This window comes from Scomber scombrus, chromosome 13 (assembly GCF_963691925.1).
Source record: "Scomber scombrus chromosome 13, fScoSco1.1, whole genome shotgun sequence".
In the NCBI taxonomy this organism is placed as follows: Eukaryota; Metazoa; Chordata; class Actinopteri; order Scombriformes; family Scombridae; genus Scomber; species Scomber scombrus.
This window is the reverse complement of record NC_084982.1, coordinates 23,209,097-23,232,767: the sequence shown is the minus strand read 5'-3', so window position 1 is coordinate 23,232,767 and position 23,671 is coordinate 23,209,097. Positions and strand designations below refer to the sequence as shown.

Here is a 23,671-nt window from a genome sequence, read left to right as displayed (position 1 = left end):
AATAAGATAGTAGTTATGATGATTTCGTTTTATGATGTAGCAGTGAAGACTGATGGCTCTAATGGTTATACAATAAACCCCACAGCTCCATAAAGTTATTGTAATTTTCAGTTTCATAAAATACATTTAAATCATTATTGCTATGTTATATTTTCATGTCTAAGGTAAAATAGGACATGATATTGTGTGATAGTAGCTGTTTTTTCTCCAGAAATACACTCTCTCTGCTCTCTGAAACATTAATCAAGGTTTAATATAAACAGATCTGTGGTTCAAAATTTGGTGTAGACACTTATTATGTCAAAATTGACCAGGAACATACTGCGAGGGTGTAGAATATGATCAGTACGTAAGGTTTAATTGACACTCAAAACGTTGCTACTCAGCTTTGACTATTAAAAAAAACCAAAAAACAAGACAAGGACACAAACATTTATTGCAATGTAACCATTTATTTCACTCCACTACAAAATTATAGATTATTTGAACTATGATACAATCTCCACATATACATAATGTACAGTTTAAAGTGAAACTGAGGATATGATACAAATAGTTTACAGTGTAAATAATCCTGTCATATAGACATGAACACTCAGGTCCTCACGTTCCAGGATTTTTTTCTTTGCTTGTAAGACTTTTAAATGTAGATTTTTTTCAATAGGTTACTGTTCACATTCATATTTTATGGACTGGATATTAATACTGATATGAAAACTGAATAAAATCACACTAATTGATATTAAGTGAATCGCTCTCACATGGATAACATAAACGTGGATATTTCCCACTAAAGCAATGAAGTGTTTCTTTTTTTAAAAGATGAAATCAGCATCGTCTACTTTACTTTTCTTCTTTCTTCTTCTTTCTGGCCGTTGATGGCTATGAAATACACAACATCTGCCAATCAGAAGCTGTAAATTTATACCATTTCCAGCTGTGTTTGTTTCGGTTTCTACAACCAATTTATAAATTATCTTGTCCATTAAATATCTAAAGCGAAAAATCACAGAACTGATTTATGTTTTTCAGCTCAGGCATTTTATCTCCCATCCATGACAATAACAGAGAGGATTGAAATGGAAAATATCTGCTTTGGTGCTCTACGGAGAAAATGGAGCAGTCTCTACAGTCCGTATGGTCACTGCATTAATGTCTTAAAAAGTGAAAATAGCAATTACTGGGCATTTTGGTAAAAAATAATACACATTTAAAATAGTGGATTACATTTGTTGATCCAATCAGGATGCTTCAGTAAATATTTTTTCTTTTTAAATGATTTTCTGTAAACACAGGAAGTTTTCTGGAAGGCAAACATGCAGTAAAAACTACTGCAGGTGTTTAGTGTAAAGTTATATATTGGTATTACTCTTTAAATATGGAAACTGCATTTAATTCAGGGCGATAAACAGTAGGCCACTGAGGAAGAAATCATGGATGACTCTCCTGCTCTTGTTTTTGTTATTTGTATATCACTCAGACAACAGAGGGACAGTGGTTTAGTGTCACATCTCAACTATTCTCAAGTCTCCTACTACAATTATTGGTCCAGTATTGCTTCATATTATCATTTAGAAAGCACTTTTTTAAAAAGTCCAACTAAAAATCACATTTGGTCATCCCTTTTTCGCAATAAAAAATAATATATTGTTAATTGTCTATTGTTAAAAGGAGGAAAAAAGGTCTTTGGGGAAATATCAGAATTTTTTTTCCAATTCAGTCAGACTTTCAAGAAAAGGAAAAATATGACCATATTTCTTCTTTATTTAAAGGTAAAGTCAGTCATTGAGAAAGATTGTTGATATTTGAACTAAACCCCGAAATGTATGGACACAAAAAAAATACCCAAATTCAACGACCTTTCTCCAGAATCACTGACTCTACTTTTAAATGAATTTAAAGTTCACAGTCACACAAAAAGTTTCAACCTGCCCAAACATCCATTATGTATATGTGTATCCATTACAAAAAAAAGTACAGTTTGGCAAATCCTGCAGTACAAATCAACGCTGGCTACTTAAGGAGAATTCCCTGAAAGTACATTAGTCTGTCTATGTTATGTTTTTATAAGTATAAGAGAAAAAAGAAAATAAAATCTAACACTTCCTTGTTGCCAAAAAGCTTTTTTTACATGCAAAGGTACCTCTCCTAATCACACTTATCAAAGTGCAGTGGTGCTTCTAAAGTGGAAACAGTGAATGAAACGCACAGATAAACTTTAAGTATTGCTGAAAAATAGCCAAAAATTACGTTGGGGGGGAAGTAGCTTAAAATAGAAACATTTGTGGAAGATTTTAAAAAAGATCATGAAAAGGGTCCCAAAACAAATTCAAACCTAACACAGTGATATAGCATCGACACGTCAGTCAACTAGGCCACCAGGACCCCGAAATTCCCAGAGTCCTGCATGTTTATTTCTTCAGTCAAGACCTAGAACATTTATTTGGACTTTCACTCCTGTGTTCAACCAGCTGAATGTGCCACAAGAATATTTTATGAATGTTTTATTAGTTTTATTGGAGTGGCCTGCTCACTATTCCAAACTGCATGTTCTTTGCACGGCAGCGGAAAAGTTTGAAGTCATCACAAGCAGGAAAAATAACGAGAAAGAGAGAACTAACAACTTGGTCCCAACATTCATGTTAATTATTGTTCATTTAGGAATGTGTCAGGCTTTAGATGAACTGACCACGTATTAAATACAACTTCCAAGTCATGAGTTGTGCACAGACTCATTTCATAAAGGCACCATTATAGAAAAGGGGGTAAAAGACAGGGTTCGGTTAGTGTGCAGTGCAGGAGGATATTTTTATTTATTTGTCTATTTATGTCGGTCACAGCAGTCGACACATCTCTAACTTCACTGTGCATTTTTTCCACGTCATCAGCCAGAATAGAGCTACACTTCCAGACCATCTTATGGAAGCTCTTATTTTCCAACATCTGACTGATGATGCTTATTTCCCCGTTTGGTAGTGTACGTATATATCTGATTCCATCTCCTGTTCTCACAAAAACCCCTGAAAGTGCAGAGCTGCTACAGCCCACATCATCATCGCCATGAAAAATGGTCTTACTGTATTATTCTGAACAAGAACTTCAACACTTCATCTTCAGTGCATTTATGGTAAAGATTTTGTTTCTCACTTCAGGTTCTAGAGGAGAAGTTGATTCCAGTTACCATCTTCTGGATCTTTTCTTCATTCTTCAGTATGTTGGACCTCACGGCACAAATCTTGTCCTGCTGGTCCTTGATCAGCTGATCCAGTTCAGCTAGTTCTGCTTTGAGAGGCTCTACCGCTCGGTCTGTCGCTCTGCAGCAGATATAAAAAAAGATAATCATTGAAATTAAATCATCTTAAAACAAATAGCATTAGCCATATTTAGCCATATGACAAAATTATGTGACAATTAAATACCACAATAATGAAATAATGAAATGATTAACATATCCCATTTGATAAGTTGATGAAAGAGAGAGAAGAAAAATGTGCACTAGTGTAGGACTTTAAGGGTATTTTGTGCGAGTAAGAGTGAGTGTGTGTGTATCGTGCCCTCCCACCTCTGCTCCTGCAGCAAGGCCTGTGCGTGTTCCTTATTCTCCCGCCGCCAGGTGTGCAGTTCAGCTTGCATGGCGTCCATATCCTCCTGGATATAGTCCATGATCTTACCAAGAGGCAGAGTGCTGCGACAAACCGTCTGGATGGATGAACGGAGCCGCTCTATCTCCCGTGTCACCAGGTCCCGCTCTTTCTTCCTCGCTGCTTCAGACATCAAGTTCTGGACACAGAAGTGGTAAATTAAATAAGAGTAAGAGTAAGAGTAAGAGTAAGAGTAAGAGTAAGAGTAAGAGTAAGAGTAAGAGTAAGGATAAGAATAAGAATAAGAATAAGGTTAAGAATAAGAGCAAGAATAACAATAAGAGTAAGAATACGATTAAGAGTAAGAATAAGAATAAGGTTTGGGAGGTGAAATCAATCAAGCCTTCAACATATTAGAGCTGACAAAAGTCAAAATAAATACTGGAAGCATGTTGGCATTAAATGAATGATTAGAAAGAACTCCTCATTTTAACTTCATCAGCAGGCAAAGAAAGAAACAGAAATGGTACCAAAGCATCAAACAGCTCTGAGAACACACACAAACATCACTTGTGTGTCCCTACACCGAAACATAATAAACTCTCTTTAGGAAATCTACCTTTGCCAGCAAAGTCTCAAATACCCCGAACCACAGCAAGGCTGCATTTAGTGGTTTAGGATTTCAAGGCTAAAAATGTTGGGCAGGAATCCTACCAACCTAGCTGTGTATATATAAAGATCAAAAGTGTGGCTGAATTGTGTTGGTTAATGTAAGGGGACTGGCTGACTGCCTGGTGAAAGCCTCTTCTGTATGGTGTGTGGTTGGGGTGGGGGGGTTCGCTATATCCCAATTACACCCAGTCTCTTGATGGCAAAAAGGAGGGGAAGGTATCAGGGAAGGACCTCCCTTGGCAGGGAGCTAACCCAAGGATGTTTGCTCAGCTGGGCTTCGCAAGGCCTCTAGACTGTGGAAGTGTGTGTGTGTGTGTGTGTGTGTGTGTGTGTGTGTGTGTGTGTGTGTGTGTGTGTGTGTGTGTGTGTGTGTGTGTGTGTGTGTGTGTAATGAGAAAGCACTCGACATTGCAACCCTAAAGCCCCACACACACACACACACACACACACACACTCATGCAGACATAAAGACACACACTCAAACACCAACCAGCGGTTCAGACGAAGTATACAGTGGACACACACACAGCCCCCACCTGCACTCTCGGTCTTTGTCTTGTTTATTTTAGTAACAGGCTGTGGCAGTGGGGTTATTTTACTACAGTATTGAATAACAACTACTACACTTATACCTCCTTTCAAGTTCAACTCTTTGCCCAATTCATGCTCTTTGGCTACCCAGACGAGAACACCTGTCTTTATGAGGCATCGGTAATCATACTTGTGACTCGTAAACTAAATGACAGCTTCCTCTTCAAAACACACCGTCTGTCAAACAGTCGGCTCGACTAGCGGGCTTCATATGCTCGGCGTATAGCGTTTGACTTATCGAACCATCTCTTTAAACAAACCTAACAGCTTCGGTAATTATAATTTTTGAAAGGCGACTTGACTGGAGAGACCACACCACAGCAATGACATCAAACTTTTTTTTTGTTCGCCGCCATTTCTCGTCAGGAAGCGAGTACAAATTTTCTGACAACCTTTTTCTTTCTTTGTTAACCATTTGCGGTGGGTTCGAGGGTGTGAGGGTTTAGAGCGCCTTTGGCCCAGCGGTCCCCCGACAAGGTGGGTGGCTTTGCCGCTGGGCGCCGTGAACCCTGCAGCTAGACAAACACTGTATGGCTCATTCGACCTGCCTGCCTGGCTGCGGTTTTGGTCTGCATTAGCCCTCTACAGGACCCGTGGCTTCTTTCTATTTGCCGTCCCTTTGCTACCTCAGCCCCCCCTCCCCCTTCCCGTTCTCTGTTGGAAAATAAAAAACTTGGCGTGAAAACATGACCCCTGCTTTCGGGCGCACTCTGTCCGGGCGGATATAAATCACTGCTTTATGGAGGTCTCTGTCAGGGTCTACGAGACCTGTGTGCTCCTAGTTTTCCTTTTTCTCACCCAGATCACAGAACAATATTTAGATGTGGTGACCGCAAAGGAGTGGGAGGTTAAAATAAAAAAAAGGAGAAAGGGGGGGGCATGTTTTCCCATTATCTCAGACAGTGATGCAATCCCCAAGCAACAGGGAAGACACCGCCTCGGTCTGCTGAAATAGACAGGTGGTATAATAAGAGGACGCAGTGAGGGCTAGGTGTTATAAACCTACAATTTCATCTTGTAGATCGAGGTATATTCATCTTGTGAAGGTGCACGTTTGAAGTTTAAATCTTATTTTCATCGGCATTTATCTTTTTGCTCGACTTTAAAACTCTTGAGTTCGATTCTGTGCTTTTTACTACAAACTCAACGCTCGACTCTTCAGAGGAGGAGTGAAAACCGAAAGACATACTGTAACACTGCACTGCAAATTCACTCTGTCATCACATGCCTAATCAGCTTAATTAGGAAATGTGTGCAAAAATACGATCTGTGGACTGCTTATAGGGATTTTCAGAGGGAGAAAAACATTCTTCAGAGTAACCTCTGACAAGAAAAATAGCTTGCATATATAAAATCTGTCAGTGGCGTAGCAACGTCTGTGGTATCATTAACTAGGAAAATAATAAGTTAGACTCTAGTGTGACTCGTTGATGGTGGGAGACCAGCTTCCACCATAAGGAGAGCAGCCTCGTTCATTTGCTCACTGTTCATTTATCTGCTTCAGCTAGGTAAGAAGGAAAGGATGTGAGACAAATGTACAAACCTCTTATTAGAGCAGCTTTGTCCATAATCAATAGAGTAAAGTTAAAGTAAAGTTAAAGTTATGACAGAAGGCTCAGATGTCTTCTGCTCAGGAGCATCAGTCTTTATGAACTCAAGTGAACTGCTCTCCAACCACCACACAAATGTGAAGAAAAATTAGATTTAATTGAAAATAACTTGCTGAACATTGAATTGGGTTCTTTTTCTTTTTTAATTGTATGTTTTAATATTTTTTACTATAAAATTGGTTTAATTTTTTTAATTGTATGTTTTTGTGCTTCCAATTCTTACTGTTAAATGTTTGTTTTTATGTAAAGCACCTTGAGTTGCCCCTGTGTAGGAAATGCGCTATATAAATAAAGCTGCCTTGCCTTGAAGACCCAATATCACAACTTCAGGTCTTCTGGCTAAAAAATGTCCATGTGGAGACACTGAAGCACACCCTGATGGTTTTGTTTTTACAGTGTGTTCCTTAAGAAGATCTTACAAGTGTGCTAGGGAGTGATGCATAGGATGTGAACCGGCTCTGGATGTTGTTTACAGGCTTCCTTACCTTCTTCTTCTTTTTTTTTTTAATTCATAAAAGACCGTTCAGAAGTCCAGTTAGATCATAAAAATAGCTTGGAGTCAGTGAAGTGAGGAGGAAAGCCTAGGGCCATGGAGGTTACAGGATGTTGTTACAAGGTCACTGTAGCCCCTCAGGGAGACAACTGAGATCACCACCCCGGACTTAAAGGGTGAACTGAGTAGAAACCTCCAATGGAATGACTACTTTCTCTACAGCAGGAACAGACAATAGGAAATGACATTCGATTTTATGTAGTCTAACATTTAACAGGTTTTCAGGACTTTTCAGGAGAGGCCTAGCAGTTTTTAAAAGGTTTGAAGATGTGACTTGTGATCATAAACAAAATGTTCTATCAATTGATTGAAGTCTGGCCTGATAGGAGAGCGCGGCTGCTGGAGGTAGGCACTCCTCTCATAAACCTGACCAAATTCCAACAAGTCAGTATGACCTCTACAAAAGCAATATGACTAATGGTATGCCACGGGGGTCATTTCCTTATGTTTCCACAAAAAAGCCTGGATGTTTATGAAGACACAGGGGTCTGCAGAGAGGAGTATTTATTTTCTTGACAATTCTGCAGAGAGTATTCTGGCCCTTCTCCTTCGTGACTCTCACTCAACAGCCATCCATTTGTATGCCACAGGGTTTATTTATACATTACAAACCTTCATCAAGGCTAATTTGATGGGGGTAAAGTAGTAGGGGGGGAAAGAGTACACAAAAAATTCTTATGAAAACGCAGCTGCTGCAAGGGGCAGATTCTGTCCAAATAAAAAGAGAAGTATCTTGGAATAATATACAATGCTGCTGAGGGGTGAGGAGGAAGGTCATCCTCATAAATATACAGCAAATTCTTTGGTCACACACACTGTGGTGGGACACGGAAAAATACAATCATCCGACTGTTTAAGAATCCCATTTATTTACATCAGAGCTGCAATGGAGCAGGTAGGCAATGGCATTAACAATAGCAAAATTAATTTCAGGATGACAAAGAACAGAAACAACAATGGGGGGAAAACATAAAGCCTGGATTTTCATAAAAATATACAAAATGGTCCAAAGGTCAATATTTTTGCACAGAACGCGATCTCTTAAATCAGAAGAGTTTGTGACTCATTCAAACAAAGTTTTTTAAACATCAGTGTTTAAAAAAAGAAATGAATTGTGGCAGCTGAAATTTCAAACCTGTCGTACCACATCGAACGAGGAAGCTCAATATTTACATTTTTTGAGCCTGCGTGTTTTAGCGTGATTACAAGAAAAAAAAAAAGAAGAAAAAGAAAGAAAAAAAACCCCACCGACTCCATTAAGCTGACCTCTCCCCTCCCTTTCATGCCAGGAAGGAAGTCATTATAGCTCTTTATACACCTGACGAGGCAAGGCCAATAATGAATGAAGGGGTGAGCTATGTGCAGACATACCTGCTCTAAACTGTGTCTGCAGACCGTAAAGGATCCCCTGAAATGGAGGTTTGGACCCCCTGAAAACTGAGTAGGTCGCATTTAAGAAAATTAGGATGAAACCGACAAGGATATGCTTGTGTTATACAAAGAATTACGCTATTTTGGATGTTTTTCCTGTGGTGTATGCCCGTGTGTGTATGTTTGGTTTGACTTGCATACTTTTTTTGCATAAATATCGGGTTGGTTAGAGTTACGGGTTGGTTAAATGCTCGCCCTTCAAATATCTGTCAAGTTATTTCGGTTCATCGGTGGCTGAGCTGAGACAACTTCAGGTGTGAGTTACGAGGGAAGATGTCTGAGGCCGCGGTCACGAGGGGATAGATCGGGTGCCTTTATGCATGAGTGACAGGCCAAAACAGTGCATCCATCAGAGTCAGGGTGGTCAGCTAGGGGAGCGATGGTGGGAGAGTATGCTTCAGTGGAGAGGACCACCCAAAGCAGACAGCATACACCATCTCACACCATGTAGTACAGACCAAACTGTAAGCGTCACACTGATTCACACTCTAAATAATGATGAAAGCCTGCATTCTCCGGCTGATAAATAAGCTGACAGAGGGGAATTCATGAGCAATGACACCAATGTCTCACCTTGAAAATGCAAGTGTACTGTGTGAATGAAAGTCTGAGACAAAGAGGAGATGAGAAGTAAGAAGAAACTTTACTAGAATACCTGACCTTTACGTGCATACTGTTTTAAAAAGCATGTTCAGTTATTTCTGCATTTCACTCATGGGGAAGGAGTATAAACAGTCTACAAGTTCCCAAGATGGCAGATACCTCTAAACTGTACAAAGAACAGAGAAGTCTGTATTAAAAAAAATTAAGCATATCTAAGATATTGAGCAACCTCAGAAAACAAGCTCATTTTGCTCCAGACATCTTGATGTGTGTATTAATTGTGTGTGGTCTGTTAGAGGCCATACATGCTTGTCTGGCTATTAGCCCCTCAACCTCACTGAAGGGGAGCATTTTTGTGGTTCCAAGGCGGTGCAATTACACCTCTCCACTCCATTTGTTTATCTTTCTTTTGATAACAACAAGGGTTGCACAGGGCATTTCCATGTGGTCCAAACGTTTGCCGTAGGGACCAAACTTTATGGCAAGAAACTTCTGATGGAACTGATGCATAGTCTTTTCACTGGAAAGCTCTGAATCACTGATCAAAAAATGAGTTTAAGAGAACTAGGCTGATACTGCCCTCTAGTGGAGACAAAAAGAGCCAAAACAAAAACTGCACATACCTGCTCTTTAGATTTGGGGGAGGATGGTGACACTTCATAGTCTTTCTTGGTCTCAAGGATCTTTTTCACAAGGCCACCTACAGTGAGAGAAATGGGGAAGAAACGTAAAAAAAACATTTTCCTCAAACTACAGGGTGGCTTAAATACAGTGAGGAGAGACATTGTGTTGCTCCTTTAAAATAAGGTGAAACTAAAAAGAGAGAAAAGAAGAAATATGTGTACCGTGTTTCTCTTCACTGTTGAGTTCTTGTGCAGGTGCCTGTAATACAAAAGACAAATTATCTATCTATCTTATGTTTCTCCTTTTTTTTTGGAACAACTCGCTGTTCAAATCACTTACCATCTCCATCTCAGGAGCATCTGAGGGTGGAGGGACTGCCTCCTCCACGAGAAATTGCTCATCTTCATCCTCCTCGTCTTCGGACAGCTTCTTCCCGTCCATGATGACTGGTGCAGAGGGCTTGGCACAAGACAGCCTGAGAGACAGACAATCATCTGTACCCATGTCTAACAGAAATCTTATATATGGCATATATGAGAGACATATTCCATCTTGTGGACACTTTAATCAAATGTAACCACTGGCTGGTTAAATTTGCTCCACTTGCTTGTAACATTTGTGAGTATGTGCGATGATGTCACCTCTCAGTTGGGGCCACATCGGAGTAACTCTCCTGCCTCTTGACTCGTGGAGGTGCCGGGCGAGCACTGCTGGGCCGTGCTATCCGCCTGTTGCTATAAGAAAGGATTAAGTCGCAGAAATAAGATGCACAACTACAATCTTCAAACAATCACCATCCACACGATTTACACTGCTATAACCAATTAACTGATTAGTCAGTTAAAGAAATCATTGTATGAATGGATTTTTTGTGATTTCAGAATTAACTGTAAATGGGTAATTTTATGATGGTTTATAGTTTGGTTGTGTATTTGTTATTGGACAATCATGGATAGAGTAACATAGATGTGGTCGGTTATATAAGTATAGTTAATCAAATTTAGCGGAATCGATCCTGGATTGGGTTCAGGAACAAACCTGAGTTTTAGAGGCAAAACTACTCCCAATTTTAAATAACTAAAGCAAAACAATAGGCTATAATGCAACAACATTCAAACTACGTAATTGGCTGAATCAACAACTTTCTGACACAGTCTCATTTTAACATTATGAGCTTCTTAAATGTATTTTTATTTTACTTTATGCTGATTGTACAATTTTGCACCACACCATAAATTGATAATATTATAGGTAATATGCATGCTTAAATGTGATGGAGAGTAGTAGAAGAGTATTTATGTTGGTAAAGGATCATGTTTCATTAGTACCTCAGCAAAGTGTTTGCAAAGTGACTGAAGATTCAGTGTTGTCTGTACAGACCTGGAGGCCATGTCGGATGGCACCAAGGAGTCTCCAGCTTCTCCATTTTCCAGGGGGACAGGTCTCTGGGCTAACTGAGCATCTCCATCTTTGAAAGGATAATAATAATAATGATTAGAAACAAATACGTACCAGTGTTCTTTTCTTTGGCTTAAATGACAAGTCTTCTTGCATTGATTCCCAACCAATCTTAAGGCTGATTTTTGAGTACTCCTGTTAAAATTCAGTACATTCCTTAATGTGTTTCAGGCAGGCCGCGTCACTGTCCCCACGAATAAACAAACAAACAAAAATAAACCCCATCAGACTGAGCCTTACTGCGGCTCATTAAGTAACTGAGTCACTCAGTCACTTTTTATTCCATGATTGGAATCATCGCCTGACTCAATATGAAGCCTGAACCCAAAACTTTTAGGGACATTCATGCTTTCAGTACTGAGGTAAAGCAATTCCAGGATGTATTAAGCCTTTTTTCAGGAAGCCAAGTTTAAAAGCATTCCTGAATATGAGTAATTTAATTCATTTGTGGCAGTAATCCGTACAATATTTTTCTTTCCACATACTAAACTGTTGGGTAAATGTTAAAAAGAGAGGCAGAGACCACTTACCTCCATCACTGTCAGACTCATCTGTAGACAACAGAGAAGGTCTAGTTAGTTTCAACTCTAACACAACTGTGATGATGGTTATGAAGCCCTTAAAAACAGATGAATCAGCAGACCATGTGTCGTGACATTTTTAGGACAATGTTTTTATAGAGATTTCCTTTTAATCGTGAGTCCTATGAAGCTTTTATTGCTTCGTCCAACAGAGACCATGATGACTCATTCCTATCTCCCACAAAGGGAGCCAGTCAATGATTTTATTAGAGTGGAGAGCAAATAGACAGCTGCCAACTCTAAAATCAATTTGGATCCACTAAAAAGCCCTCTGTCAAGTGTTCAGAGTGAAGTCAAGAACATTATATTAGAAACATAAAATTAACTATGTGAGATGTGCTTCATTCGTAAACGTGATTAAAACCATGAGGGAAAGAGGAGGTGGGGGCTTTACCTTGACCTCCAATTTTTGGTCTCCGCCTTTGCCCTTTGGCAGATGAAGGCCGCGGTATTCTAGCTGGACTGTTGGACTGCTGGTCGGAGAAAAAGAAACAATAAAAAGCTTTAAAAAGACATCAATCACTAATTGTTGAAATAGTTTGAAGAAGCAAGTATACAAACCACCATTTTTTTTGGTAAGTCTGACATACTGAGGTACCAAATAAACCTGACAACTTATATTTTAAACCATGCAAAAGGATACAGATCACTTCATGAAAAATATAAACATTTTAAAGCTGTATGCCAGAGTTGTGGCTCTAATACTACTAAAATACAATAAAACATAATTTTTATATGTAGCATATAGTTCAGAGCAACTTCTTGTGTTATTGAGTATTGTGACTGTTGAAAGCAAAATCAGCACTGGAAGCTTTGACGCCAGAAATGTAATACAAAACCTGATGATTATTGTGCTGAGTAACATTTGTATGGTTGAAAATATGGTGGCTTCATTCAAAATTGAACAACTCAAGATTTGTTACAGACTGCCAGACCAACTTTTGATCTTTTAAATGGTTATTCCAGGTCTTAATAAGCAAGTTAGTGGCCTTAGTTATTTTATAGTTGACTCACAGGGATAAAACATATGCTTTATGTCATTAATAAGTCTGGCAGTAAACTGGAAGTGGAGATATTAAATGCACTGCATTTGTTTCAATTTACAAGATGATGCCAAAAACAAAAAATTGCATGTAGATGAAAAAGGAAAAAACGAGTAATGGATTGTATCTGCATTGTGCATTACTTTGCAAAAGTGATTATGATAATTAAAAGAGTGTAAATTGTTACCTGGCTCTCAACGGCCTCTGCAGGCTGTATAAAAGAACAAAGCATTAGGCCAAACACTAAATAGTCACATTATTATTATTAAATCATTATTAATTACACAGTTAATAAGTAGAAACAGGCCCTTGCATGTCTGTTATCCACTACAGCCCAAAGTAGCACTAAACCAAGCAACCTGCCACCCCAAGACGTTTGCAGCAGTCACTATGTTTGAGCACTAAAACATCTGAATTTAAATAGGTTTAATTTTCTACTGATTGTTTCTGCAGGGTTGAATACCTCATCATCTGATTTTGGCTCCTTCCAAGAATAAAAAGGGCACAGCATTAGAAAATACATTAGATATTTTTCTTACTGTATTGTATAAAATGGTCAAGTTTCATTTTTCAACATTAAAAAAGGCTTCTTGACTTCACATACAGGAAACTCACTCATTTACACACCATAATTGCAGATGAAAGAACTGAATGGCTGCAAAGATAGACATATACTGTCATAAAACTTACCGCTGGCACAGGTTTGGCTGTTCTGCTGGACCCTTCGGGATCAGGTTTTTGCTGTGGTTCCTCTGATGATCTGGCCTACGTACAAACAAATACATCAAATATAAATAATGGTATTTGTTGCTAAAAATGTAGCTCTGCATTGGTTTAACTAGCATACCTTGCTATTCCCGCCTCTGTTCCTCTCTTCTCCCTCTTTTTGTCGCTCTCTCTCTTTGCCCCGCTCTTTGTCTTTTTCTCTCCGTTTGTCCTTGTCTCTTTCCCGGTCTCTGTGAGAATCTCTATCTCTTGTTTTTTCTCTGTCTTTGTCTCTCTCCTTTTCTTTTTCCCTTTCTCGATCCCTCTCTCTATCCTTCTCCCTGTCCCTGTCTTTTGCTCGTCCTTTGTCTTTATCCCTGTCGCGCTCCCGGTCCCGGCTTTTGTCTTTTTCGCGGTCTTTGCCATGGTCCTGTTCGCTGCGGTGGTGCTTGTCCGAGCGCTCCCCGTCTCTGCGTCGGCTCTCCTGCTCTTTGGGTTGGTCTGGGTCCTTCTGGTCCCGGCTCCCGCTGCGCTCTATAGTCTTTTTCTTCTCCTAAAATCATTCATACCAACACAAAGGGTGAGGAGTTAATACTAGACTCTACATTCTGGGAAACTCATGATGTTTTAAAAGTACACTTGCAGCTTGTGAAGATTAAAGGCAAACACAACAGGCTGAGGACTCTAACCTCTCTATCCTGGTGACGTTCACGTCCTTCCCTATTCTCCTTGTCCTGGGACCTGGACGTGCTGGCCTTGGTCTTCAGGTCCAACTTTTCTCCTGAAAGCACTCGCTTCACCACATCGTCACTAGACATCTGCAGATCAAGAGAGGCATTCGGGTTTAATACTGCAATAAAATCAAGGGGTAATGTTCACTGTTTTTTGAAAGAGTGTTTAACATGAAAGGTGGGGTAGTGTGTTGAGGAATAGTCTTTGAACAGATGGCCTGGGTTTAAAATACATGTTGGCAATCATCTGCGATTCTTAAGTGTTGTCAAGCAAGACATTTTGACAGTAAATAAGGTGTGACTCTGTAGATGACTCAGCACTTTAACTTATCTGTAGAATGGGCGAAAAATGGTTTAATTGTGCAGCACAAAATTACAGAGGCATCAATGTAAAAAGCACAAAAAACATCCAAAAAGCTCAGCAACAAATTTTAATTTTGGCATTCTTTATTGGACTTATAAACATGCATGTAGCACATATTTGACAAGTAGCCTCGTCTGAATCACCATTATAATCATTATCACATGGATTTGATGCACATTAGTGACATTCTCATGTTTTTGTTTTCATTGTTTTTGTTTTATAAAAGTTTTTAAAAAATAACATATTTATTATAATTATAACCAGATATTTCTTCAGAAAAGATGATTAGTGTCCTGAAAGATCTGATAGGAATACATTTGATTTTCCAAGTATTTTCTAAAGCACATATCAAAATACAGAACATCTATCCCACAGGCACCAATTCATCTGTTCACACTTCATCTCCAGGGTTCAATTAAAATATTTCAAAGTTCTCCCTGAAGCGGCTAGACAATTTTCCCAAGACTATAATATTTTGATGTGAAAAACAACAAACATTGTATTTTCTTTTAAGTAGTGCCAAGACTCCAGTCTCCAGTATGAAACTGATCAATAAATGAATTGGAGACAATGGGAATTTGATGCACTGCCGAGTGAGTGTGAGTGTTTTCAATTTCCCAGTGTGTGTGTGTGTGTGTGTATAATCTCCCCAACACACAAACCTTGTTGAGGCAGCACTTGGCCATGGCCTGTAGCAGCTCATTGGTTTTCTCAGGCTCATGGCCGGCCACAATGCGTGCTGGTTTGGCCGCAAGGGGCTCGCCGCTAACCAGCATCACGACATCTATCGCTTTCTGGAGGAAGATTATCTTGGAGTCCTTGTCCTAGAAAGGAAAAAAAACAAACAAAGATGCTGTGATGAGCAGGAGAGTGCACAGAGGAGATATAGATAGCATGCGGTTGTGGAAAGTAATGGAATTCCAGTGGGAGTTACTTTCCAACACAGAGGGCAGTTGTTACACCCTTGAGATGCGAATATCCTTAAAGAGCTCAACACGAGTCACTCCTAATGCACTGAAATGACATTTAATGCTTCCTGAAATCCTCTATGCAGCCAACTTTGCAAAGTTTGAACATTTAAGAAAAGTAATTCCAATTTTTCTGCCGATTCAGAGGTTTTTCCCCCCCCCCCCACCCTGACCATGAATACCATTCTTATTTTTCTTATGCAATGGTTTTACTGGTCTGGCCCACTCAAGATCAAATTTGGCTGTATGTGCCCCTTGTCCAGATTGTTACATTTTCTATCGTGACAACTAATTTCTCTCCTTTCTCGGTCAGTCTACTTACAGTAAGGCATTGTATTTGACCCTGCACAGTTCAAGTCTTTAAAATGATTTGCTGGACATTATAAACCAGTCTGAACTCCACAAAATGTTTCTGTGGTGTAATGGTTAGTGTTAATGGTTTCTGAAGATCAAATCTATTGATTCAAGGGCAAATCCTGAATCTAAACAGGTCAATGACTAACCTGATGGTGGCTGTAAGGCATACCAGTGGGAAAAGAGGAAACCGAAAACCTGGATTCAAAACAAAAACTACCTTCAGAAAAGAAAGAGAAAACCAAAATTTCATTTGTAACAAACAGTAGAGGAAGTATTTAGATCCTTTACTCGTGTAAAAAATACTAATGTCACTTCAATAATAGTATGCATTACCACATCTGACTGTGGTACTCATATAGAATATATTATTTGACATAAAATAATGCAAAAGCAGGATTTTATTGTTGTAGTTGATTGGTCGGTTATGTAAAATAATCAGAAAATAATGATCATAATGATAAATAACATTAACTGAACAAATATAATTACGCCCAAATCAAATTTAATGTCTTAAGTCCTACGATTCCAGACATTTTAAGACATCTTTAGACAAAAACTATTTGTTTAAGGATTCACAGGGACCCTGTTTCTAATCATCATGTAAAATAGACAGACCTTATTCTAGATAAATGACTCAAGCAAGCAGTGCCTTCAGTCTATCAGCTTGTTGCATCGGAGAAGCCTGCCAACTGTGTAACATAAGGACTCGTAGCTGGTGTAACCATCTGGCCTGTAACAACTAGCAGTCGGATGGCCTTTGGAGCGTTGATCCCTTCATCTGTGACATTTCTATTCAGTAACATGCTCTTGCACATGGCCTTTCTATACCATTAAGTACTTATCTGAAATATATATATTTTTATGTATGAACTGGGAAAGCCCCCTCAGATCTCCTGGCACAAGCATTTTAGTTGTTTTGTTTGAAGTGCGGGACAAAAACCTTTTGGTGAGGTAGCTTTTATCTTTTAGGCTCTGAGCCACTGGAGCAGCTTGCCAGAGCATCTGAGTGTTTGAATGTGTTGACGTTTTTATACCTAAACTTTCAACTTACGTGACTTACCTGGTATGCATCAAGCCAATAACAATATGTATGTTTAATGCAAAAGCTCACAGCCTATGACCATGGTTCAGCATGTTTGCAGTTTAGAATATAGGAGCTCATGTCTAAGAAGGCTTGTAGATGTCGTTTTTCAAACATATTCACTTCACATCTGTTAATTGGGCTATAATATCAAAGCTTGAATGATACATATATTTAAGCATTTGATATATATGTGGGATGTCTTTCTTACACTTGCCGAGATCTAAAACCTACAGTGTGAGAGTGTATAAAGAAAACAATGTTTAAGACTAAATGCAACAATATTAATTAATTATTATTTAATAATTTAAGTAGGAGAACTGTCCTTTAGCTTGTGAGGCATTAAATTCTGACACTACATGAATCTGTGGTCAGCTCTGACGTCCTTTTCTCTTCTTGATTAGCACCCACTGTCCCAGCAGTGACTTGATGTTACCTCTTAACATCACACCTGAGTTCTGACACCTTAAAAGGCCCTTTCAGCGCCGCCAGATCCTCTCGGTCAAACTGTGTCACACCGGCAGCGTGTAGGATTACCCCCACACACACACAGACACCCACAGAATTCTAGATGTAAGACACTGGTTACAACAAGACTGCTACTTCAGGACATACTGTAAATAAATATTCTGCACTCAAGTTAGCACATAAACAAAGAAAGGCGAGTATTAAAAGACACATATTTGGCAATGAATAGTGATATCAGTTTTGTGCAGCAGGAGGCAGAAAAAAAAAACAATAGAAAAAGTGTTCAGAAACAGATCAGGTGGACAACTTACCTTTACATTATCTGACTTCATCTCGTTCTCTCCGTACAGTCCTTTCATAAAACCAGTGGTCCTGATTACCTGAAAAAGAAGATAAATAAAAACTCAACACTTTTCACAATTATCAGATAAACTGTATTATCAACTACTTCATATTCCATCAACAGGTTTAAAGTGCCTGATTTACACTGTATGATTTAATCACCTGTAACAGCGGTTGATTATTAATGTAGACTAATGGAATCATTTTTATTAAAAGGGTCAATGATGTTTTTTTGGGTTCATGTGGTTTAGTCAAATTTAAAGTATTAAAAGTAATAAACGTATGAATAACTTGCACACATTCTTTTGTTTGTGGACTCAGCATCAAATTTCTGCTTTCAAATCCATTTTGAGAGAATATATTAGAGGAATGTGGTAAAAATGTCTATAAAACTTTGTACCAAATAATTCAACTTGCTTAGAAACACTAAATTCTCAATAAAACACCATATCGACTAGTTTGGCATGATCTTACATTATAACTTTTTTATATTAAATAATGGAAAAAAGACCTTCATATGATCAGTATTTTATGGTTGAGGAGAATATTTTATAGAATATGAAAAAAACATGGTCATTTATATTTAAAATAAATAAGTACAGGTCAAACTTGCACATTTAAATATTTGAAAATGTGTATCAGCTGCACAAAAACAAAAAAAATTATTCATTTTATTTCCATTGTTGTAAACTGTGGGTCACATTAGGAAGTCCGGCTAAAAGAAATGTGTATTGGGTGTTTTTTTCAGCTCTCAAATGTAAAAATGTTTTTTTCTAATATTTATCATTCTTTTGTGGTTACACCATTTGACATTTTCAGGAGCATTCAGTCTTACTTTGGATAAAAGAAATGTTGCAAATGTTATTTCAAACCAACATAAATACAAAATGTACATTTTAATGTTTGTGTACTAAAAATATTTTTGATTTGCTCATCTTGCCAACCCTTATTTGTCACTGACCCATAAACATCCATTTAGAGATTAACACTGGACAGCTTTTTTTCTGGATGTCAATTACTGTAGGTGTGATCACTATTTAAAGGAATAAAAAAAAAAAAACAGCATATCCAGATAAAGCTACTTGATGAATGATTCACTATCAATTGATTAACTTTGGCTGTTTGATAGACAGTCCCTGCAGTCAGAGACACCCTTCTAATCAGGGGAAAAGAGTCACACATGCCGACACGCTTCCCTTTATTAAATATACATGAACCTGCTGTGAAATATGACACTATCCAACAGGTGGAGAATGGACGAGATCGTACCAGAAACTTAACAGATTTTACTGAGCTTGACACCTTGTGACAAAGGAGTCAGTTGTTAGTAAAAATGTAGTAAGAATAAACTGAATATATTTTGTTTTTGGCCCATTTAGTTGGACAAAATACATTTAAAGAGCATTTTCACTATTTTATGGCCTTTTAATGAACTATAAATTGAGAAAATGATCATCACATTGATCTGTAATGTAAATAATTGTTGGTTACAGCCCTAAAATTGGTGATTGTGTGAATTTGCAAGCTCTATTTGGTTGTTTTAGAAAAACTCAATGACACAGACGAAGTCACTTCAAAAACACGCCCAAAAAAATCAAAAGTATCCAAAATCTCTCTTGAGAAATAGTTAACTTTGGCTTAGGCCCATTTTTATAACTATACAATCTGGATCCTTCTGAAGACATTTATAATGAAATATATGTAAGTTCACCACATTACAAATACCGTCCATGTGGTGCACTAAGATAAAGAAGTAAGCAGGTGTTAGCTGACCCTGATCTGTACCTGAAAATCTCCTCACCTGAGATTACAGATGCTGACAGATCACAACAATGAAACATCTTAATGAGGAGTCCATCACTTGGCTGGCATAAAGTGGAAAGTTTCACACACAGACTCACAGGTTTATATGATTATAGGATTGTTTGTAATGAAGCAGAACCTGTTGGATGAACCCTGAGCTGCATCAGAGCTGTCAGGACATTTTTTAAGTAGCTTGAATTATTTTAAGTAGCCTTGATAGAGATAGAGAGGAGTTCTGAGCACACTAATATCTCTATCCTAACTGCATGCGGGAGTTTTGCACTGGTCTTTTCAATAAGATGGTTTATCAAGTCTTATTTGCATAGAAACGGACCAATTTTGCACTTAATGTATGCCTGATATATATCTTTGTTATTGCATTTTTGGTGCTGCAGAAATCCTAAAATATCGCAAAGTAATCAAGTTACATTACTTTAATATTGTAGTACTTCGATTACGTTACTGACTACATTTTTAACAGGTAACTGAAGTAACCCTCCCAAACATGAATATTAAGCTTACTTAAGTTTGATGTGGAAACATGATGCCTCCAGTAAACTTACACTGAGAATGGGCTTTACGTTGAACTTCTGAAATGAAATATATTTATATATGTATAGACTCTAGGGCTGGACAATATATCGATATCGTGATATGATACTAGATATTGTCTCAGAATTTGGATATCATAATATTGTGATACGGCAGAAGTGTCTTTTCCTGGTTTTAAAGGCTGCTTTAGAGTAAAATTATGTAATTTTCTGAACCTACCAGACTGTTATTATTTACCTTTACCCACTTTGTCATTATATCCAAATTACTAATGATTATTTATCATTAATCTCATTGTGTAAATATTCCCCTACATCACTAAAATATTGTTTCAATATCAAGGTATTTGATCTAACCCTAACCCTATCAAAAACATTGTGATATTTGATTTTATCTATATTGTCCAGTCCTAATAGACTCTTGAACTTTTAATGAGGGAGAATAAGGATTTTAACGTGGTCATTATAGTTTTTCATGGGGGAAAAACATTATCAGAAACACATTTTGGTTCCGAGCAATGTATTTTTATATGTGTTAATACATGTGTGTAAGGATATTACATATTTTACTATTATTGTTCTTATTGTTTTTGTACTTATCATTTATGGTTCTTTATTCTTTTCTTCTTGCTGCTGTTATATTCTATTTTGCTGTCCACTGCTGCTGTAACAAAGCAAATGTCCCCATTGTGGGACTAATAAAGGAATATCTTATCTTATCTTTAAGCTTCTAAAGCTTCAAGTGTATATCAACGTGACGGCTTCGCAGAACCAGACAAATTTAGCTGACTAAGTAGTAGTCAGTATAGTTCAGTGCAGTACTAACACAATCCCAGGCTTCTCACTATAGTTAGATAATGCCAACAACAGAGCTACTGCCATCATCCACGACCCGTCCAACCCTGCCCACCACCTCTTTAGGCCCCTGCCATCTGGTAGGCGATACCAGACTGTATACACCCGCACAACACGCCTGAAAAACAGCTTCTTCCCCCCGAGCTGTCAAAGCACTTAGACTGGCACTTTTTATATAGCCTGTGCAACATACCCAACCTCACCCCGACTCCACCCAACCTGGAACTGTGCAATACATACTCCATACTGTGCCTTAACATTTTAATATATTTAGTGTTTATATTGTGTACTTATTTATTTACTGTGCACTTATTATTTTTTATACTCAGGGATTCACCAATTTAATTCCGTTGTTATGCTGTCCACAGCAGCACAATGACAATAAAACCTCTTATGCCTTAAATAAGATGTGGTTTGTTGATCCCTGTGCTGGCTCAGGTCATGCCTAGCAACCAGACGTCGCTATGCACATGTAGCTGCTGTTAGCTGATTTAGCAATATCAGCATCTAATTGCTAGTGAGCCTTAGCCATTTTCTGTTTGGTTGAGGATTGAGTTAAACCTGCTCGGGGAAAATTCACTGTCGCATTTAATGGCTTTGAGATAAGCTGTTAATGTCAGCCGAGTTATAACTTACTTGTTTTTTTTTGCTAAGTTGAAGCTAACATTAGCGTATTAGCTTAGCGAGCTAATTTGGCTGGGTTTTTAAAAAAATGACTTGGCGTTAAGGCCTTTTTCATGAATCTGAGTAAAAAAGAAAAGCTATGGCAGTGTGCTGAGCTTGCCAATGTTATCGTAGCATCAGCAGATCAGTCTCACCTCGCTGAAGATGTCGTGCAGGTATCGAAACGGAGGCTTGCTTAGCAGTTTTTCCGTGAGAGGCGGTTTCTTTATCACTTTACCCAGCGTGTCCTGGGTCTTTTTCACTACTGCCGCATTCATGGCAGCGGTCTTGAGTAACGTTTAGTTGTTAAAACGTAGAAGAGAAATTAAAACAAACTTAATACGTAGTGAAAAAACCCCACACTGGGTGTCTCTGTCGTTTGGTTGCTATGTCAATACTCTGCAATCCCCACAGTGCATCGTTAATGAAGACTGCGCCTGCGCCGAGGGCTTACTGTTGCTAAGCACCGCTTGTGTCCATAGTAACAGCTAACAATCTGCAATGTAGATAGATAGATAGATAGATAGATAGATAGATAGATAGATAGATAGATAGATAGATAGATAGATAGATAGATAGATAGATAGATAGATAGATAGATAGATAGATAGATAGATAGATAGATAAATAGATAGATAGATAGATAGATAGATAGATGAAAACATTAGAAAGAAAAAAGAAAGTTAGAAAGGCAGAAAAAAGATATATAGATAGATAGATAGATAGATAGATAGATAGATAGATAGATAGATAGATAGATAGATAGATAGATAGATAGATAGATAGATAGATAGATAGATGAAAAAGTTAGAAAAAAGAAAGTTAGAAAGGCAGAAAAAAGATAGATAGATACATAGATAGATAGAAAGATAGAGAAAAAAAAGACTACTCTTCTTGCTTTTTTAGTATACAGAACAGAAGTTAAACGTATGTCCTATATGAGTTTTTAGGAGAGGACTTTGTTGGCCTATAATCTTTAGCTTTCTATCTCTCCTGCGCAAGGGTTTTCCTAGGACTACTTTGAATTCATTTCAAGTTTTTTGGGTTAGCAATCCTATTATTAAGGAGGCCAGTAGTAGTTTAGGGTTGGGTAGGGTCAGGCCAGCTGACAGTCTTGCCTGGGCCCGGGAAGAGATCATCTTAGATGGGCTCCCACGCACCCGGATTTCTCATTTTCCCTTGCTCTTCCTCTCCTCTTCTCTCCTCTCCTCAGTGTTGGGGAAGCTACTTTGCAAGCATACCTTGTAAAACTACATGTAGTTCAGCCTGACAGTAGTTTGAACAAACTACCCCTGGAGAAATGTAGTTTGTAAAACTACAGCTAAAAAAAGTAGCTTTAGCAACTACTTATACTCATTATACTCATTTAACTCAGCGTTAAATAAATCAACATGTGGTCTATATGAAACTAAATATAATAGCCTACAAAAAATTCACATGCCAGCAGAAATATGCCTCTCAACTCAGTTTTATTTTTTTAAAGAAAAAAAGCTGACATGTTGGTCAACATACTGTAGGTTCGCCATAGACATGTTGGGTAATATAAAGAGAAAATGAAAATCCTACCCAAATACCCACATGTAAATCAGAAATGTAAATCAGTCTACAAAAAATGTAATAAAAAACCCAAAGAGGCAGACATATTCTAGATCGGTGTGTCTTGAACAACAATGTTGGCATGTCATGACATGATTCATGCCTTTTTTTATTTTTTTTATTTAAAATAATAATAATTTATATTATATAGGTCTTTTTTTTATAAAAAATATTTCATGTTCAGGGGGTCGAGTGGTTAGAGTACATGCCATATACGCTGCTAAATAAAGGCGTCCATGCCATCAAAAATATTTCATGTTATTGACCAAAATTGTAGTTTGTAAATTGAGTAGTTAAACTACAAAAAATGACCCAAAGTAGTTGAAATACTTGACGCAGCACAACATATGAATGTAGTTTAACTACCAGCAAGTTACAGCAAATTGTAGTTAAGCTTTGTAGTTCAACTACATGTAGTTTAAGTCTAACCAACACTGCCT

At 38.0% G+C, this 23,671-nt stretch overlaps 1 protein-coding gene across 2 annotated transcripts; it reads right to left on the bottom strand.

The window, feature by feature from the left end:
• Window positions 1–457: 457 nt before the first annotated feature.
• On the bottom strand, window positions 458–22,030 carry traf3ip1 (TNF receptor-associated factor 3 interacting protein 1). Of its 2 annotated transcripts, none has more exons than XM_062432165.1 (16): window positions 21,791–22,030; window positions 17,733–17,801; window positions 15,210–15,371; window positions 14,142–14,270; window positions 13,595–14,005; window positions 13,438–13,512; window positions 12,935–12,958; window positions 12,099–12,177; window positions 11,654–11,674; window positions 11,046–11,133; window positions 10,307–10,399; window positions 10,005–10,140; window positions 9,887–9,923; window positions 9,665–9,741; window positions 3,563–3,780; window positions 458–3,314 (listed from the first exon to the last, which is right to left on the bottom strand). In XM_062432165.1, exons 1-16 carry the CDS (start codon window positions 21,911–21,913, stop codon window positions 3,149–3,151), a joined length of 1,908 nt encoding a protein of 635 aa, XP_062288149.1. In that variant the 5' UTR covers window positions 21,914–22,030; the 3' UTR covers window positions 458–3,148. The 2 variants fall into 2 exon arrangements, with proteins under 2 accessions (XP_062288149.1, XP_062288150.1); XM_062432166.1 differs by having other exon boundaries at window positions 12,099–12,174.
• Between the last annotated feature and the right edge of the window lie 1,641 nt (window positions 22,031–23,671).

Coding starts and splice junctions, on each gene's coding strand:
- traf3ip1 (XM_062432165.1), bottom strand. CDS start 21,913: ATGAATGCGGCAGTAGTGAAAAAGACCCAGGACACGCTGGGTAAAGTG. Junction 17,802..21,790: donor TGCACGACATCTTCAGCGAG/GTGAGACTGATC, acceptor CTTCTTTTTCAG/GTAATCAGGACCACTGGTTT. Junction 9,924..10,004: donor ATGCTCCTGAGATGGAGATG/GTAAGTGATTTG, acceptor TTTGTATTACAG/GCACCTGCACAAGAACTCAA.